Source organism: Myripristis murdjan, chromosome 1 (genome assembly GCF_902150065.1).
Source record: "Myripristis murdjan chromosome 1, fMyrMur1.1, whole genome shotgun sequence".
NCBI classification, from domain to species: domain Eukaryota; kingdom Metazoa; phylum Chordata; class Actinopteri; order Holocentriformes; family Holocentridae; genus Myripristis; species Myripristis murdjan.
The window spans coordinates 38,981,204-39,000,583 of record NC_043980.1 but is presented as its reverse complement, the minus strand read 5'-3'; the positions used below and the strand labels follow the sequence as shown (position 1 = coordinate 39,000,583).

The 19,380-nt window shown below is 41.1% G+C and overlaps 1 protein-coding gene across 1 annotated transcript in view; it reads right to left on the bottom strand.

Moving 5' to 3' along the window:
- The window catches only part of LOC115360258 (dual specificity testis-specific protein kinase 2-like), a 29,875-nt gene extending 14,213 nt beyond the window's left edge, over positions 1-15,662 (bottom strand). The window contains exons 1-4 of the mRNA XM_030053039.1: positions 15,539-15,662; positions 13,909-14,874; positions 3,683-3,804; positions 1,833-1,881 (exon numbers count right to left, since the gene is read on the bottom strand). Coding sequence (XP_029908899.1) covers positions 1,833-1,881; positions 3,683-3,804; positions 13,909-14,115 — 378 coding nt within the window. The 5' untranslated portion in view covers positions 14,116-14,874; positions 15,539-15,662. The remainder of the gene's footprint in view (positions 1-1,832; positions 1,882-3,682; positions 3,805-13,908; positions 14,875-15,538) is intronic.
- Positions 15,663-19,380: the final 3,718 nt, after the last annotated feature.

The following is a 19,380-nucleotide window of genomic DNA, read 5'->3' as shown; positions in this document are numbered from 1 at the left end:
GTCAGAAGTTTTGTCCTAGGCTATCTTTGGTCACAAGACCATGATAACGGCCAACTTTGACCCTCTCTCACAGTGTGACGTAGGACCGCCGTTTTGGAGCCTCAACCAAAGATATCAACATGTTTCTTCCACACTGGTCATCACTTGTGTGGAACATCCTTAAATCGCAGTGTATACGCAGCTTTAGACACTTGAAAAATCAACATCCCTCAGATTATATTAATAACTATATTAAACATGCTGACATGCCATTGAAATGTGCACACTGTCAAACGCAAACACACATACTTATTTATTCATGTGTGCAACACACAACAAATGCACAACAGTCAGAGGCAGACACAAAAACACATTAATCATTCATTACTGTTGGCAAGAAGCAGCCATACTCTGTACTGTCAGTTTTTGACTTGTCCTCTGGTGTTGTCATGGATACCAAGCTCTCCCAGACAGTATAGAGATGTATGTATGTATGACAGATAACAGGGCTAATAATTTTGGTAATGTGTGAAGGAAAAGGGAGTTTCAATGATGGAATTTTTGTTTGAGGCTAATGCAAACACTGAGGTCATACGCCAGAATTTTGAAGAAAAAATATAATTACATATGTTCTGTTTCTAGGCTAGTTTTTGGGATACACTTTATGACTTAAGATGTGAAGCTGTAAGAGTAAGAGAGGAACTTTCTCTCACTCTGCCCACTTATGACAGGCTCACAAAGAAACCTGTCATGACATGATGAAAAATAAGACCTCTACTAACTGAATTCAAAACATTTTAACACTGTTTAAGACATTTTAAAGTACTGCAGATTAAGTGCAGAGATGTGGAATAGAGGACAAGGCACAGAGAAAAAAATGGAGAGGAATAAAATGTTGGTTTTTGGATGAAACATGAAGTTGTTTGAAGGAATATGAGAAACAGTGAGAGAGTGAAAAAGTGAAGTGAAAGGGAGAAAGAAAAATATGACAAAAGAAAAGAAGATTTAAGTAAGAAGTAAAAAAAAAACAAAAAAAAACGGGAGAAACAAAGAACCAAAAGACAGGATAAGAAGAGAAAATGAGTTCTGAATAAAACTGAGCAGATCAATACCATCAAACAGAGAAGATGAAAGCAAGAGAGGATTAAGAGAGAGTGTATGTCCAGAGGCCTGTATCATGAAGCAAGCTCAGTTTTCCCTGGATTTCCCTGGAGACCTATCCGGCTACACTAATGGAGATCATGGTGATCAGGGATAACTGGTATCACGACGCTGGTCAACTCGCTCATTTGATCCAGGTTTGCCTCATCAAGAGCTGTGAACGCGCACGTATAAGGGGCGGGTTCCGAGGCAGCCGACCAATCATTTTAAATGCCCCTTAAATTTTACTTTTACTTTTAATTATCAAAATTCCTTGAATGATCTCTCATTTCTGTTTTCCTCTCCTAGGTTTCCTATCCCGATGAGAGGTGAACCAGCTTTGTGATACAGAAAATCCGGAGTTGAGCCTGAAGTTATCTCGCTAATCTCTCACAAATGAGTGAAGTTGTAACACTGTAAGGGGGGAGAATAAGAAAGGACCCATATGTCATTGTATGATGAAAAATAATACTCTATTACACATATATTGACTTTTTTTAAGGAACTGCAGATGAAGTGAAAGTGTGTGAAAAGGACAACCAAGATACTGCAGAGTATCTTGGTTGGAGTGGAGAAAAGTGGAGAAGTGGAGAAAACTACACATGTATCTACATATATATATCTATCTATATCTAAATATCTGTATCTATATATAGATAGATGGATATAGATATAGATATATAGATATAGATACAGATACAGATTTTTTTTACCTCAGTTAGAGCATGAAGCTGACCCTCGTGGACACAAACCCCAAGAAACCTGAGGAGATGGAGAGAAATGGGAAAAAGACAACATTAAGTTTTCGAATGATCATCTGTTCAGACTGCTGCATCTCTCTCGGCGGAGCATGAAGGATGCATACTGGTACTTTCATGATCGCTCTCATCTTTGACTGAGGAAGCTGAGCTGCAATTAACGTCTATTTTCATTATGGATTCATTTGTCGATTATTTTCTTTCCTTTTTTTCTTCAGTAATTCCCTGGGCATTCCTGCTTTATTAGCCACAGTGGAGAGAGACATAGGACAGACAGGGCAGAGAGAGGGTGGATGACATGGGCCTGGTTTAGAGCTCAGGTCTGACATGGTCCACGCTGTACACCATGAGCCACCAGCACACCAACTATCTTTCAGTTACTTTCTGGATTAGCTGATTAGTTGTTTGGTCCAATATCAGGTCTTTCTTTACCTTTACAGATCTAGAAAAGGTCATTCATGCTTTTATATCCTCCAGACTTGACTACTGCAATTCCCTTTATTCTATCTTTATTCTATTCTATCGGGACCAATTCTCGACTTGTCACTGAAGATGACCGGGCCTTTGCTGTTCAGGCCAATCAGCTGTTGAACTCTGAGCTCGGAGATCTCAGGCAGACACACTCAGCGTCCTCTTTTAAATGTCCTCCTAAAACTCACTTTTATTGGAGGGCGGCCCGGTGGCTCACCTCGTGGAGCGCGTGCCATGTAACACCAAGGCCAAGCTGCAGCGGCCTGGGCACCAATCCAGCCCACAGCCTTCGCCGCCTGTCGTCCCCTCTCTCTGCCCTGTCTTTCCTGTCTCTCTCCACTCTCTCATGCCAGAACACGGTGAAAAACGTGAATCACAATTTCCCACAGCCTAAGGTGACGTCCTGAAATGTCTTGTTTTGTGTCAACCAACAGCCTACCTCCCCATGATATTTAGTTCACTGTCACAGAGGTCTAAAGAAACCAGAAAATATTCAGATTTGAGAAGCTGGGATCAGAGAATTGACACATTCTCTTCTTAAAAATGACTCAAAATGATACACTGATTACCAAAATAGTTGATTGATTAATTCAATAGCTGGCGATCAACTGATTATTCGACTAATCACTGCAGCTCTGTCAGTAAGCCCTTCTGCTCTTCTGCACACCCTCAGCAGACTGTTCTCCCCGTACTTCCCCTTCATATTGTGCATTTTACTTAAATTCACGTCATTACATTCTTTGCTGCATCCTATTTTTCATGTGACTGTTCCGGATTTATATGCATCTTCTTCACTAGATGAAACACATTTAAGTACACTTTATAATAATGTTCCTCAACAAATGGCTCAAGGCATCCATAATTATTTACAATAATATTTACAAGATTAGTATTCCTTCTCTTATATATGTTACAATGTTACAAATATGTTTATAAATGAATGTCAACTACTACTAAACATTCACAGCATTCAGCAACTATTATTATTATTAACATATTAAAGAAAATGCTGAAATATCTGTGACCATCTCTTATCTATCTCTAACCCTTTACCAACCCTGACTTATTATAAACAGTTACCTATATTTACAGTATAACCACGTGTAGAACTATTTTATAAATGTAGAAATTATCATCTATTACAATGCATGAATACCTTATGAATCATTTCTTAAGGAACATTATTATAAAGTATTACAGGCATTTGAGTGGCGATATCAAAGCGTTTGGATCCCCGGTGAATGGTAGGGTGGACGTGTGTGTATGTGTGTGTATGCGTTCAGAAACCAATGTGTGTGTCCAAGTCCATGCATGAATCAATGTATCATACATACCTGAGTATATTAGGGTGGCAAAGCCTATTCATCAGCTGCACTTCTCGTAGCATGTTAGCCTTGTTGCTGGCCAGAGTGTTCATTTTCAGCGCCATCACCTGGCCCGTGATCCGGTGCTGCACCTGCAGAACAACAACCGCATGTTCACCATGGCAAAACGAGCCGGGAAGAACGCGGCCGCCCACTGCCTCTCTCCAGACTTTGCCTGGCTTTGTTTCAGAGCCAGCTCGCTGTAGATACAGAGGAGGCTCAACTGGGACGTCTGGTGGGGAATCAACCACCAACCCCCACAAATAACCGCTCTATTCTTTTTTGCATTTTTCCTTCTAAAATCACTATCTGACGTGTGTTGTCTTGGCTACTACTGAGTATGGTGTACAATATGGTTTTATCTCAGAAATATGTAATATTAAAGAGGTAAACTATTCTGTAAACAAAAAAGGCAGGTTTGGATGACACTGTCAGCATGGGAAAAAAAAACAACAGTATTTGTATTTAACACTGTGTATATATAACACCTTACGAAAGACCCTATTCTTGTGTGTCAACCTATGAGAAAGCACAATGAATATGTTTAAAAGTGATAGTTCACTACATGTGAAGGTGCGTGCGTGAGAAAGTACATCCAAATTAACCGGATTTACATTCCTGTTTTTTTCCCGATCACCAGTCCACATTCAAACAATTACATTTTGAAAATGAAACGAAATCAGGATAAAAAAGTATGACCACCTATTGTTTATGTGATAAACTAATTTCGACAAGCAGATTTTTTGTCTCTTTAACAACACAAGAGTAGCTTTTTTGGGGAGATCATGACCAAACAGAAAGTTTGTCCAACCATCAAGAGCCGCATTATTTTTGTCGAGATTAAAGTTAGACACAGTGTAACAATGTAGGAAAAATCATAGGAGTATTGTCCACTAGCTCTGGAGTGGAAGATGAAATCACATTTCTGTACTGGAACATCAGCTGAGTCTGACCTCAATTGTTGATGAGCTTTTGCTTTACCAGTGCTTGGAAAACGTGTTACACCAATTTGTATGCTTTTGCTTTATGCTTTTGTTTGATTCCTTTTAGGTGAATAAAACGGATTCAAAACTCACAGCAATATACAGTTACTCTCCAACATGAATGAATCCAGGGGATTTGAATAGTGACTTCCCGCTTTAAATCAACACTGTTTTACAATCCAGCGTGTTGCTGTGTGCACCACAGAGCCTAAACCACTACCTTGACATTATGAATTTCAGTTTAGGGGCTCTAGTTTCGCAGACCTGGCGAGGCGGGGGCGTAGCGCAGATGCGCTTCGCCAACTGGGTGTGGCCAGGCGGATTTTCCAAGTTTGGCACGCCGTGCTCGGTGGCGCAAGTACTCCGCCGTTCCTCCTACCGGCGCAAGGGAGGAGAGAAGGCGTGGAGTGGGTTTGACACAGCCGATTCACATGTAACCAATCAAATGAGCCCCTGTCCTTGCCTTTAAAATGCGCTGCGTGAAGGCGTAATGAAAGTTTACACAGCTGACATGGAGGTCTATTGCCGCAGGCGGAGCGGAGCTCAGGAGACAGGCGCGGAGTGGAGACCGGCGAGCAGTGCGCACACGTCACCAAAACCTCACAGGCAGGCTTCCGGGATGTCAGGCACATGAACGATGCAATAAATACCGAAAAAAACACTATTCAATGCTACGATCACAATCAGCACATACATATATCTCCATATCAACTGTCCCGTCACAGCTGATGTCAGATCAAAGGAGATTGGCACCGTTTGTGCTGATTGTGAGGTTTTGGTGATGTGCGCCAGCCAGCCAAACTTCCACTGCGCCAGCTCCGCTCCGCCTTGCGCGGAAAGTAGACGTGGTTTCAGATGGCGAGCTTTTGGCGCACCTCGGCGAAGCCTTTTGGCACGAAACTGTGACTGCGCCAAGTTGAATCTGTTGACACCTCCCCCCGCTGCGCTGCCACTCCCATCTCCGCGCAAGTCCGTCTGCGAAACTTGGACACTGTCCGCCTCTCCCGTTTCGCCGGTCGAAACTAGCTCTGCGCGGGGTTCGCCTCACTGCGCCACCCCGCGCTGCGCCGGGAAACTAGAGCCCTAAGTCTTCAAGTCATTGTTGTTCCATGTGTTTATGACTGCTTGAGCTTTGGTCCCATATGAAGCATAAATCCAAAGAGCACGTACATAGGCTATTTCATGCAACAGAGCATCTGGCGCCTCCATACTATAACTAAATGTGATTAAACAGAAAGATCGCACTAATCCTGTAGATGTAGTTCTATATAGCAGAAAAAAGATCCATGAATGACATGATTCTTTTCCTGCAGATGGAAGTCCAATCATACTGGGAGACCATTCAATTGTTGTTACACACATATACTGGCATGTACAGTTTCAATTTGCTGGAAGTATAGAAAACCTATGTACAGAAGACTTAGCCACAGAATTACAACTACCCTCAACTCCAGTGTAATGAGAAACCCATTTTACAATCCTGTCAACAACACCCAGAAACAAAGGGCCTGCTAATTCTTCATGTCCTAAATACCTAGATTTTACTGAATGCTGACAATATGCATAATCAATGAGGGGGACAGGGTTGGTGTGAGAGACAGACATGCTTAATATTTGAAAGGAGCACTGAAGCACTGAAGAAATTATAAATTCGATGATGACAATTATATGGATGTATGCTGGATCGCTATACACCACATGACATCACATGATTTCGTAAATGATGTAATGAGACCTGCAATGATTCTGGCAGGCCAACATAAGAACAGCAATAGTGTCCAGATGATACAAAGTCATATGAGACCTAGTCTATCAGCCAAAAAACTTAAAGAGACACTTGACCCAAAATAATAAAGTTAATAATAATAATAATAATAATAATAATAATAATAATAATAATAATAATGCACTGGAGTATGAGACAATATCCCTTTTTATGTGTTTTAAGCAAACTGCCCTTTTAAGCACTGAAATTTAGTTATTTTAAAAGTTTTTCAATAGATATGAAGCCCTGCTGTGTCTGAGAGGCTGAAGCCCTTGTTGGACTGACATGTCTGAAATACCTGTGCTAGTGACCTTTCTTATTCAAGCTGCTTGTGAAAATTACTTGTGCAAACGTTGAGCTAGCTGGTAGAAGATTCATTTCAAGTTTTCAGGTTTACTTAATAAGCTAAATCGTGTCATTTTATATAAAAGTGTTTGATTTTGTGTGTTCGGCTTCTTTGTAATGTTTGCACTGTAGGCTAAATGCCAGAGTATCATCTCCAGGGGGGGAACAGCCCCTTTAGTTACCCCTTCTAACATGTAATCCTTCAATCATGAGAACTGTCAGGTTTTAATTCAAAGGGACTCTAAGTGCACTGGTCGATACCGTTGCTATCCACACTGCGACATTAGTTGAAAATGTAAGCAGCTCGCAAACATGCTACTTTTCTAGCATTGCCTGACAACAATATGCATTGCTATGGTAAGAAAACATCAGCTTGTTTCATAGCAAGCAATCACTGATCAAAGTAAAGAGAGAAATGAGACGGAGGGACAAAGATGAGGCTCTGTACTGCAGCTCTGTATTCAACTATTTTGTCATCATGCTTTCTCAAATATGCAGTATCATAGCACAACTACAAACTCACACACTGCTGGCTTCAACCCCTCCAACACTCAACCAGAAGTTCCACCCTAGGCTAAATGCTAGCAGTACAACAAGCTGCACAAAAGGTTTTTCGAATTCCAAAAGTCAGATTAAATCTAGGTCAGTTACGATGACAGCGTAGGTGCTTTCATTCCCACGCTGTTTGGTTCGTTTTAAAGCGACCATGGCGGATTTATACCATTAGCTCGGTTCGTTTGAAGAGGTGGGGACACGCAATCAAACTGGACCAAACAAGAGAACCGCGGTCCACCGGAAAAAGCCGGAACTCGAAGCTGAACCATGATATGGTTTGTTTTGCATTTAAGAGCAAAATCTGACCCTCTGACCAGAATCAAAACCCAAAAGAGGGCTCATCTGTAAGTATGAACTAGTAACATTTATGATTGCTTGTGGGAAAAAAAGGAAAAACACAGAGGTCAGCTCCATTGCTCCAGTGTTGCACTGCTGTTGCAATACGTTGTTGTCTGACAGAGTTTTCCTCTGTCCACTTTCAATTCATAAACACGACCACGTAATTGATGCACAAATTTTGGTTGGCTTACCACGGGGTCATGTGACCACTAACTGAACCTAATGCAAAATGCAGCAACTTCACATCCTAACTGGACCAAAGCCAGCTAACTACAGGCCTGAAAGCGCCCTTATGCTCTGAAGGTAACCTGCTCGCTGGCAGGTTTACGTCAACTAATCTGGAGTTACTCGTCAGAGCGCCTGCTGAGCCTGCAGCATTTAGGTAGGAGATAGTTGTCGGACGTGGCATGACCTTCTCTTCATGATCCCGTCAAATAATTCGCCAAGCTTTATACTGGTACAAAGCTGATTTCACAATTTTGCGGTCTTTCGCGGGCATAATCCAGTAGGGGCCAAACCATCATGTTTTCTTAGTTTGAACATATTCTACGTGAAGGCTTTTGGCATTGATTAATGAAAGCTGTGTTAGATTTCAGAGTTTCAGGGTGCAATGGGCTGTTTGTATCACAGTGCCATCAGTAAATAAAGTAGCTTATGTATTAATATGTAATCTTTCCACGGCATTAATGGACTGAGTTTCATTTTACAATGTATTGCAGCTTATTACCATTAGTATTTGCACTGTGCAAATACAGTCATTTGTAATGCAGCCCATATTATTTCTAATGTAAGGGACAATGATGAAAATCATTGTTGGACAAAAAATTAAGCTTTGCATCCCATATGATTATAGGAAAGTTTGATGGTGTCCTACTTGGGGACAGAGGTGAGCCCAGCCTGACCTCTCTGGTGACTTGTTACTCTGAGCCTGGGGTATTACCTGGCCCACCGCAGGACCAGAGCTAAGGCTGAGAGGAGGCATGCTCAAGACCCAGTTCCACTGCCTGCATATGCTCCATGAACTATGACTTTTTACACTCACTGTAAACGTGCTTCAGACAGGTCCACCCTATAGAGTTGACTGAACAACATGAATCAGTCGTCCGTCTGAAACACAGACTGTTCCTTGGACACAGGACATGTCATGATGACGTTAGTCCACTACGAATTGGATGATGTGGCACTACCAATACCAACTGGAGTCCAGTAATAGATTGGCAACAAGTTTGTTTCATGCCCTCTGCCCAGTGCATGCTGGCATAGTCTCCAGTCTTTGTCTCAACCCTTTTAAGAATAAGCAAATATGGAACATGGATATATGGATGAGTCTGTCCATTTTCTCTTGTTCATCGCTTGAGAAGGTGAGGTTAAGACGAGGCAACAAACACAATTTGGTTATGGTTACAGAATGATTTTTGTTATGACTGAATAAGAAAAACTGGGCCTAAAAATTTAAACTTAAGAGTATTTCTACTCTACAGCACTCTTGAGTTGGAAATCAAATTCTAGTTGTTAGAGTTGAAGACAAATGTTTCAACCCATGCTCTTATCAATTTCACAATACAACCTGTTTATAGTCGAATGTCCAGCAGATAATCTTTTTGTGATGGGAAAACAAATTTCTCTCATTTTTATTTGTATTTTAAGACACTATGCTCCACAAGATTTCAGCAGATGAGGCTGGAACATGCTCTTCAAGCACTTGATGCTGCAAGGTAGGCTTTTGGTCATGCGTGGGTGGGTGGCTCATTGACTGACAATATGTGCATGCAGAGTCCAGCAAGTGTCTGGCCCTGCAAGTGCGCGCATGTGTGTGTGTGTGTGTGTGTGTGTGTGTGTGCATGTGTGTGTGTATTAATAGCAGCGTAGCACTAATAGGCTTTCTGGATTTCCCATCACTCGTCCTGATCTGCACAAATCCACTCGACCATTACTGTCGCATCACTTATCAGCAGACAGGAGTGAGGCACGCACTCACACTAACATTTTCAAACACACGCAAAACTGAAAGTCATTACGTAAACAGTATGCAATAATAAACCAATTGTTTGTTTTGCATCTTAATCAGAATTTTAGTGGATCCATCATTGATCTGCACTACAATCACACCTTTAGGACCCAGCAGTGACAATGTCAGCTGATAACAAACCTACAATTAAAAAAAATAAAAAATCTCAATGGACGCTGATAAAAGGATCTACTGAATATGGCAAAGTCATTCAAAAAATGCGCTGCAATTGGAGGAAATGTGTGTGTCCCGTGTAAATCTTCAGCAGAAATAAAGCTGAAACAATCACTGATCAACTGATCTGTAGTATTTTGTCTTGGTTACTTTATCAGTCAGATTTGCCAAACAAATACTTTGACAAGACGTCTTGTGCTGCTTTACGTCAAGACAATCCACCTCAAAACACATTTCATAAATGATCTCAGCTTTTTACAATCCCTGCAAACATTTTGACATTCATGAGATGTAGAGACAATGGCCTGGACCAATACTGACAACCTATGTAATCATGGGGCCAAAGTGAAAGTTGAGTCCACAGTCATCTACAGCGGTGGAAAAAAGTTTTCGGACACCCTTAAAATTTTACACAATCTCAAATATTATCATGAAATATTTGTGGAAAAATCTTTTTGTGTTTCAAAAGGTGTGGCTGCATTAGACAGATACAAACAAATATGGTAGGAGGAAGATAAAGCTGGAAACTGGACTCATCTGACCACAGAATCTTCTTCCAGTTCCTGGCTGTCCAGTTCTTGTGTGCCTGGGCCCAACGACGCCGGGCTAGCCTCTGTCTCACATTGATCAGGGGCTTCTTGATAGCCTTGTAGCACCTTAAGACATGATCTAAAAGTCGGCCACGTACAGTGCGGGTGGAACACTGGACACCAGTTTGGTTTGATCACTGCTGCTGAAGCTCCTGTGATGTCATTCGGCAGTTTTGCCTGCACATGCGGATCAGGATGCGGTCATTTCTTGCTGAAGAAACCTTTGGACGCCCAGATCTTGGTTTGTCTTCCAAGCTGTTGGTTCGTCTGTATTTCTGCAGAGTGTATCCAACTGCTGAAGGACTGCATCTGCACTTCCTGGCTATCTGGCGGCAGCTGTACCCTTCCTGGCTGAGAATCTTTATCTTCAGGCGTGTTTCCTGCGTTAGGTTCCTTGTTTAAGCCATTTTTGTGTCTGAAGAACTTTCAAATGTGCTGGCTTTATATAGACACCAAGCTTGGCAACAAAAATTGTGTCTTTTAATAAAAAGAACGACCTTCATCACTGGTACCAAAATGACCCAATACTCTAAATTTCTTATGTATTTTTATGGAACCAATCAATTTTAAGTTTTTAATGGCTTTTTTAGGATTTGTTTAGTATTTTGTCTGTGACTGTACTAAAAGAAATTGCACTTGAAGACCTAAGAGTGATTCTTAATGCAATATTTCACAAATGCATGGGGTGTCCGAAAACTTTTTTCCACCACTGTATATTGAATTTTAGTTGTTATCCAGAGACAAAACCTGAAGAAATATTGTACAAGGAGACCAAGTGCTTTTAAGAGCTGTATCTCAATGTAGTGGTTATAGTTGGCAATCTGGCAATGTGCCTGTAACCCTGTAACTCTGCACAAAGTCCACAAACTCTGTCTCCGATTCACTATGAATGAAGCAGCTCCACAACTTGGAAATATCTAAAAGAATGCTGGTTCTCCTGTTTTAAGTTTGACTACAATCTTAAAGAGACTGATCTGCTCTGTGATCATGGGAATGGGATCGATTTTCCTCTTAAATCATGTAGGTTGAGTCACTCCTGACTCAGGCCTCTTATCACTAATATAGCAGTGAGAGTAAATACATTCTAGATGTTTGCTGACACACCTACACTGAGAACCACAGTACAAAGAGCACACATGAAAACAGTTTCTTACCACAACTTTGCATCTTTTGTTTGAAAAAAGTGGAATTCATTCAATAAATTAATATTTGCGCTACAAAACTAAAAAAAAAAACATTTAAAAAAATATTTTTTCAAAGATCAGGAAGTCATTGTCGGCGAAATTACAAGGCTCAGTATTTCAGTATCCACAGTTATGTAGGGATGTAGTGTTTTAGACGTGAACTCTTAAAATACAACTCAGTTAAAGGGATATTTATTTTTGGAGCCCAAAGCCATGTTGAAAGTAAAACCTGCAGCAGCAAAACTGCAGACCACTGATAATGATTATGTGAAGGATTTTTTTTCTTTATTAAAATGTCAGAAACATGTATATCTCAGTATATCTCTCTAAGTTCTGAGGGAAACACTCAATATTTTAATGTTTTTGGCATTAAAATACTCAAATTCAACTACTGAACACTGCTTTAAAAAGTATTAATATTAATATTAATATTAAATAAGTATTGGCAGCTTCAACCTAAAAGTGTAAGCCTTCAAAAACTTTATTTCTTATCTTATCTTCTTATCTTCTGACATCTAGGTTACTGGGCGTGACTTATCCAGCTTTCAAATCATTACAGCAGAAGAACGTTATGTTGCATTACCTTTGCATGAACCTTCACCCTAAGCAAACACTTAAATACCAATATTAAATGACTTAAAATTTTCAATAGGATATTGCATTGTGTCTGTGTGTGACTCTGTTACACAATAATACAATAATCAGCCACTACCAAACAGTTCCTTCTACTAGACTCAAACAAATAATTCCTCAACTCACTGTGCAAAGGGAAAAATTCTAGATGTATTTACCTGTAGCGACAAACTTACTACTGACAGCAACAGTATCTCTAAAGGTGGTGATGGCATCTCTAAGCCATGGCAGATATTTCTGACCAGTGCAAATACACTGTAATGACTGCATTTTCACCTGGTTGATCCCATTGCAAAGTGTGCCAGTTCACTTACATCTTGCACAAAAAGGTTTTTTACATTTGGGGTATATAAATGTAAAATAATAATTGGGATCTTAATGATAATACTGTATGAAACAGTGTTTTCTCAACTGCGGCCTAGGGGGCGCCGGCTGCTCTCTGATGTCTAGTGACCTCTGAACTAGTCATCTCATGCAGAAATTAATTGTTTTCTTGAGTTTTAATGTAAAACAGGATTAGCTTGAACTTTAAACTGTATTTAATTTTAATAAACTGCCCTCCAAGCTGGCAAGATTTTTTTGTTTACAAGACATAAAAAATAACCCCTTAACCAGGCTATAAGACACTGCTCACACCTTCACCGTCTACTTCTTTTCTGCCTCTGAGCATCTCCCCATCTAAAATGAACCTCAAAGAATGTTATACGATAGGAGAAGCATTTTCAAAATACAATCACCCGGGAGCCACTGAATGTTTGCCATGGAAATGATGATTTTAAGATATTAAATACTGGTACAAAAATTCAGCTATTGGGAGTGTTAATATAAAAATACTTTCTTAATATTGACACTGGTCTTCCAAAACCCACTTTTTCAAATGCACTGGAGAGAGACTGTCGTAATATCTTTGCTGTCAACAAGCAGCTAGTGAGACACTCAGATGTGGAGTTGTACACTGCAGCCAAGCAGCAGCTTTCCTTAATGGGATTGGGCTCCAGTCCAGAGGATGTGATGCAGGTAGGAGACTGTTAACCAGTCTGAAGGGCTTATGGTGGGCGGGGGTCAAAAATATAGAAGACTATGGCTCAGACTCTTTTGCTTAGTTTGTTTACCTGTCAGTCAAAGGTGATCAGGCACCACTAATTGAATTTTGGAGGAATGACCACCTTATAATGTTCTGCCTCTGCAACTAGCAAAAGTTACAAACGCTTCCCTGAGGACTACTTTCTGGCAGAGGAAGCATTTCACTCCACTCAATTTCAAGTCACAAACAACTACAGTGCTGCTGCTTCTAGGAAAACTAATGTGGATGACTTTATTACCGTGATGGAATACTGGTGTAGAGAAGGTATGAAGTTCATTTTCATATTAAAGGGGAATGAATGGAAATTGATGGCTAGATCAAAAATAGGAACAATGATAGAGTTCTACAATAGGACTGCTTGCTTTGGGAAAGGATTAGCAAATGGGCAAGGTCACTGGTATGATCTTTTAACATGCCAACTTGTAATTGATAACTGACATTTAACCAGATATGATAAACCCAGAGAGACAAATTAATCACAGAGACTTGAACCTCTGAGGCTAAATGACTGCTGATTTGTTCTTTTGGTCACGTACCTTAAAGACCTCAGAGAAGAAGCCCGAGCCGATCTTCTCGCAAAAGAAGTCATCGATGCGGGCCAGGCTGGACACGGCGCTCCTCAGGGCTCGGTATGAGGATGGGCGGATCCGGTTGGGTGCGTGGATTCCATGGAGCGGTGGCTCCTCTGGGCCCCCGTCACCCTCCTCTGGATCACAGAGGCAGCAGTCAGCATGGTAGTCCATCGTGCTGGCGGACCACCAGGTTATTATTGCTCTGCTCCTTCTCAATGGGTAAGCGACGAGAGGGTCACTGACAACAGTTAAACCACACTAGTCCTTGACAGCAAGACAACGGCGGCTCCCACCATCATGGTTTCCAAATGATAAATGCCTTTGTTGTGCAGAATACAGAGGTTAAATTAATTCTATGGCCTATTAGAACTGAACTGGGTGTGGAGGACACTATTCAAATGTCTCAGCTAACACACGAAGTAAAGGAAATAAAGGTGATGAGGTCATTGTAAACTCACTGCTGACTACCACAATTATACAGCAGGCTGAAATGGGGATGTTAGGGGTCCACTTCTCCAATAAGAGCTGGTTAAAACATTCAAAACTAATTTGAGGTGGCGAGATGGTGAATCGGCTGGAGAGTCTGTCCGTCAACCATAGCACCGAGCAAACATTCACCCCACAACAGTGTCTTTTTAAGCAGGTGGGCGAATGCCTGGAAAGGGTGAGAGAACTCCAATTAATGTCACCAATGCACGGTTAATTCACCGAAATCTTCCTAAGTCCTCTCCACCAAGGGGATTCCAGGCCGGTGGTGCGGATTCCTGCGGTCCATGAACGTGGCTTTAGCGTGTGGGTACGTGAGGAGGCTCGGTTCCCTTCGTCATCCCGTAAATTGAGCAGAGCGCACGGTGATGCTGCAGCGTTACTACTGAACGGCACCGGGAGATGGAGGGAGAGGGCGAGCAGCCAGGTGCAATGCACGCATCCCTGCGGAAAGATTATAGGAATATTACAGAATTACCATAAGAGACGCAACTCTCACACTAGAATAAGGCTATTACACTACTCCAATAAACCACCATATTATAAGTTCCCACAAAAAAATATCATAGGGCTTTTTTTTTTAAAGGTAGTGATGTTGCGCTTCGCTTTAACAGGCTTATAATGAGAAATAACGTTCAACAACATTTTAATAGCACGGCATCATATTCCATAACAGCCAACTGCTCCATCCACAGTGATTTAGTCGCATTTGCCTGTTCACATCCCGGCTGGAGGCAACAGGCCGCTCACACTGCCTTTAAAGCATCGCTCCACTGGCCGCAGACGGTGGCCATAGGGCTGCTACAGTCCCACAATCACCTTGCGCTGCGATAAGCCACAACCTCCATAGCACAAATAGACCCGGACGGCTCAATTAGTCTGTCGGCTTAGATTGAATTCCAGGCCTCAAGCACGGATATTTTATATTGGTTTTCTTATGAATTTATTGTTAATTGCTGAGGATAATTTAACCACGGCTATCGAAACCGGAAAAATGCAGCCTTTCGCAGTCTCGTTATTTAGCAATAAAGCAATAGAAAAAATCCCAATATTCCCATCAGGAGGTCCCAATGACAGGCGGGCTCCCCACAGAGGGTCGACGGCTTACCTCTCCTCTCACGTCGCTTGGTGCGGAAATGTCGATTTCAGTCCGAGTGTCGGCGAGAAATTCAAGCCCGAGAAGCTCCTCAGCAGCTCGGCGGCGTCTGCTCTCGCTAATCCCGTCTAGATTCCCTGCTTCATGAGCGGCTTGGAGGCCGACCGTCATAATAAACCAGACTGGCGTCAAGGCAGCGACAATACCACAGCGAACTTCCGGTAAGGAATTTCTACATAAAAGTTTTTTTTTTTTTTTTTTTTTTTTTTAATCCGCTGTAATTTAAAATTGTGGATAAAAAAAAAAACAAAAATACGACGCTAACTAACAAAAAAAAAATAAATAAAAAACAAATAATAAAAAATAACAAAATACAGGAATAAATGAAATTCAAAAATCCAAATAAAACAAATAAATAATTTAATAAATATATAGCACAAAGGACTGTATTTGGTTTTCATTAGCTTATGTCCACTTCTGCCAAAGAGAAACAGTTTGCCCGCTATATCATTCATTTGAATTTAGATTTGAATAATTCAGTGCTCTAAGCATGCCAATCGGACACCATCTTTGTTTTGTGTGTGTGTCTGCGTGTGTGTGTGTGTGTGTGTGTGTGTGTTGTTTACTTGTTTGTTTTTTGGAAAAAGAATTCAAACAATGCATTACAACAATCTGGTATTCCAATAATAGTAAAACTGCTAAATCTGAATTTTTCTTGTCTATCTGACACTTTTGTGAGCTGTGATACGTGGTTTCTGTCCAATGTGTTCTGATCCCCTGGCATTATCTGTTTATGTGTTTATTTGTTTACTGTGTTCAATTGCTTATAGTCAATCAATCAATCATTCAAAATTCCCAGCATGCCCTAAGTCTCACAGCCTGGACAGGTTGCCAGTCCATCCCAAAACTAACACAGATCGCATCACCAGTCCCCCTCACTTCCATGTCTTGTGTGTAAAAATATGAAAATATGCTACATATAGCGTACACAACTGGACAATTTGGAAGAAAAGTCTGAAAATGCTAATATAATTTTTAACAAAAGAGTTTACAAAGTGTCTGGCCAGACGCAGAAAAGCAGAATAATCAGAAAGCAAATAGCAAGAGAAAGAGCAAACAAGAGTGAGACAGCATGAAGGTCAAGTCAAGACAAGCTAGTAACAATACGTTAATAAGGTAATTAATAATTAATTAAGATTTAGAGATGTATGCATCTGTGACATTTGGTCTTTTCATTCACTAGCGCTATGTGTGTGTGTAGGATGCTGCTATATTGAAGGCAGGATGACGTTATTTCCGCTGTGCCTCTGTGCGGCTCTGGAGCTTGACTCGTCAGCCTCCGGCTCCGCGCCTGGGATTGGAGCAAACGAGAAGGCAGAGTCATCCCGTGACAGCTGCTCTGGGATCAGCTTCTCCTGCCCAACCGCTCGAGTCGGCGTCTGACAGAGGGAGGAAAGGCAAACTGATCCCAGGATGGCAGCCACGCCGGAAGTGGCACACTGGCAATCCCACACATTTTCATCTTTCAAAAAAGGAAAAAGGATGCCGCTGACATGATGTTCCTGCTGGCGTTGGAGGAAGTGATGAGGGAACCCTGGGCCTGAAGCACAGCCCTCAGCAGCATGCAGCTGACACACTGCACGCCCCAGCCTGTGCCCAGCCACATCTCACTGTTTGTATCAGAGCAAGCAAATATCCCCCCACAAATATTTGATAATAAACTGTTGTTCCCCTCCTCAGTTCGCCCTGACAATGAGGATTTACACTCTGTAGCTTGATTTAAATTCTGCCCTGCTTTGGTGCACCTCATGTTACATGGGAGGAAACAAGAAACAACAAAGGATTCAAGGTCATGTCAGGGGTGTGTGTGTGTGTGTGTGTGTGTGTGTGTGTGTGTGTGTGTGTGTGTGTGTGTGTGTGTGTGTGTGTGTGTTTGTGTTTGTGTGTGTGTGTGTGTGTGTGTGAATTAACAGGGAGTGAGGATGACATTGGTTTCATCTGGACAAGCAATCATGTTTTTTTTCTTTCAACCATAAGAAATCAGAATTGAAAAGAATATTGAGGTATCCTTGTCTTTGTTAACTGTTGCTGTGGGAAAAAAATACATTCTGAAATAGTTTGTTTTTTCGTGCAGTTGTTGAACTTTTCTTTAAAGCCCAACTATGCACGATCTTGTATTTTTGTGAAACAGCGGCCCCTACAGGTTCTGAGTGCAATTCCCTCTTCCACCACCAGCAGAAACTCAGGAACATGTGCATTTGTTTACAATTTTTAATTTTTTTCCTCTCGTTTATTGTGCAAATTAGATTACACAGGTACAGTTATAGAGACAAGTACATGTACAAGTACAAGACAATTAGCAGTATGTTTTTGTTGTTTGTTCTTGTTTTGAAAACATACTTGTTTTTTTTGCCAGCCAATATAGTTGACCATGACCTGACACACATTGTGCACATTTTTTTGTTTTTTTATTTATTGTTTTTTTTTTTTTTTACACTTTCATATTTCCTGGAGAAGCTTACACAAGCAGAGGAAAAATGTTGCATATCACTCTGACCATGCAGGCTGTGTTGCAGGCTCTGTGCAGTCCTGCAGGGCCCCACAGAGACCCCATCCACCCAGCTGCACCTACACCACAGAGAGAGCCTTCTCAAGCTTATTGAGCCCAGTGCTCTGGAGGAGCTTACAGACACCTACATCAGAGGCTATCAGACGCCCACTTTTTGGGGAGACCTTGGGGGAAAAAAAGGAGTGTCTCCGCCAAGAGAAGGAGTAGCTCCAAAGGGTGCAGCAGCGCTAGACTATCAGAGTCCACCAGCAGGCCGCACAGCTTGAGACCTGCATGCAGCAGAGGGACAGCCTCCAAAGACAGAAGGAAGCCCACCACATGATGTGGGCCAAAAAAACAGACAAGCTGAAAACCAGCCAGGATGACAATGCAGTCTTCAACCAACAAGTGGAAGAGCAAAACGTGCACATGAGCGAGGCTGTCACCAGGAGCACTACGAAACTCATGTTGGGGAGAAAGAAAGAAAAGAGAAAGAGGCAGCTCCAAACCCAACAGGCCTCTCAGCTACTTCAGGCACCCAGTCTGAGCATGCTTACATACATGCACAGACACACCTACACACATGCATGTGCAAGTAAATCTTATCTCAATAAAAGATATCACCAATGATATCCAAAACAATGCACTATGAAAAACAAAAAATAGCACCACTGTATGTGCCTCTCATACACGAACAAAGTCAGAAGTGTCAGGGTTTTCCACATTTAGCTTCTTGTGGAGTTTTGTGTTTTTCAGCAGTTATTATTGATATATTGATTGATATATTTGTTGATATATATTGACATATTTATTGATTTTGTTTTTTATTTTTGTTTTTCCGTTCAGTTTAGTTTCAGTTAGTTTCCAGAGTGGGTTTGTTCATTTTCAGTTTAGTTTTTTATTTTAAACAAAATATAAATGAAATCAATAATAATAATATGAGATTAGGAATGTGCATTTACTGATTTATGTCATGTTGGTATATCCAAAATCTGTGGATGAAAACTTTCTGATCGAACAATATTGATTACCCAAATACCAAATAAAACCTATGTACATCTCGTGTTTGGCTCAGAAAAACAGATAAGTGCAGTACAATTATACTATAACTATACTAAATCACAGTAGTATATATATATGATTTATAACAAGAAAATAATACTATAATAGTAGTTTATTGTCTCAGAAATTTGTTCCTAAAAAGAGTAACTAGGTGGCAGTGTGAGACTGTGTAAAACAGCTGGTGTTAAAATTAGTAATAACTGAGTTAGGAAGCAGATGTTTTCCTTTACCATGTAAAGCACAA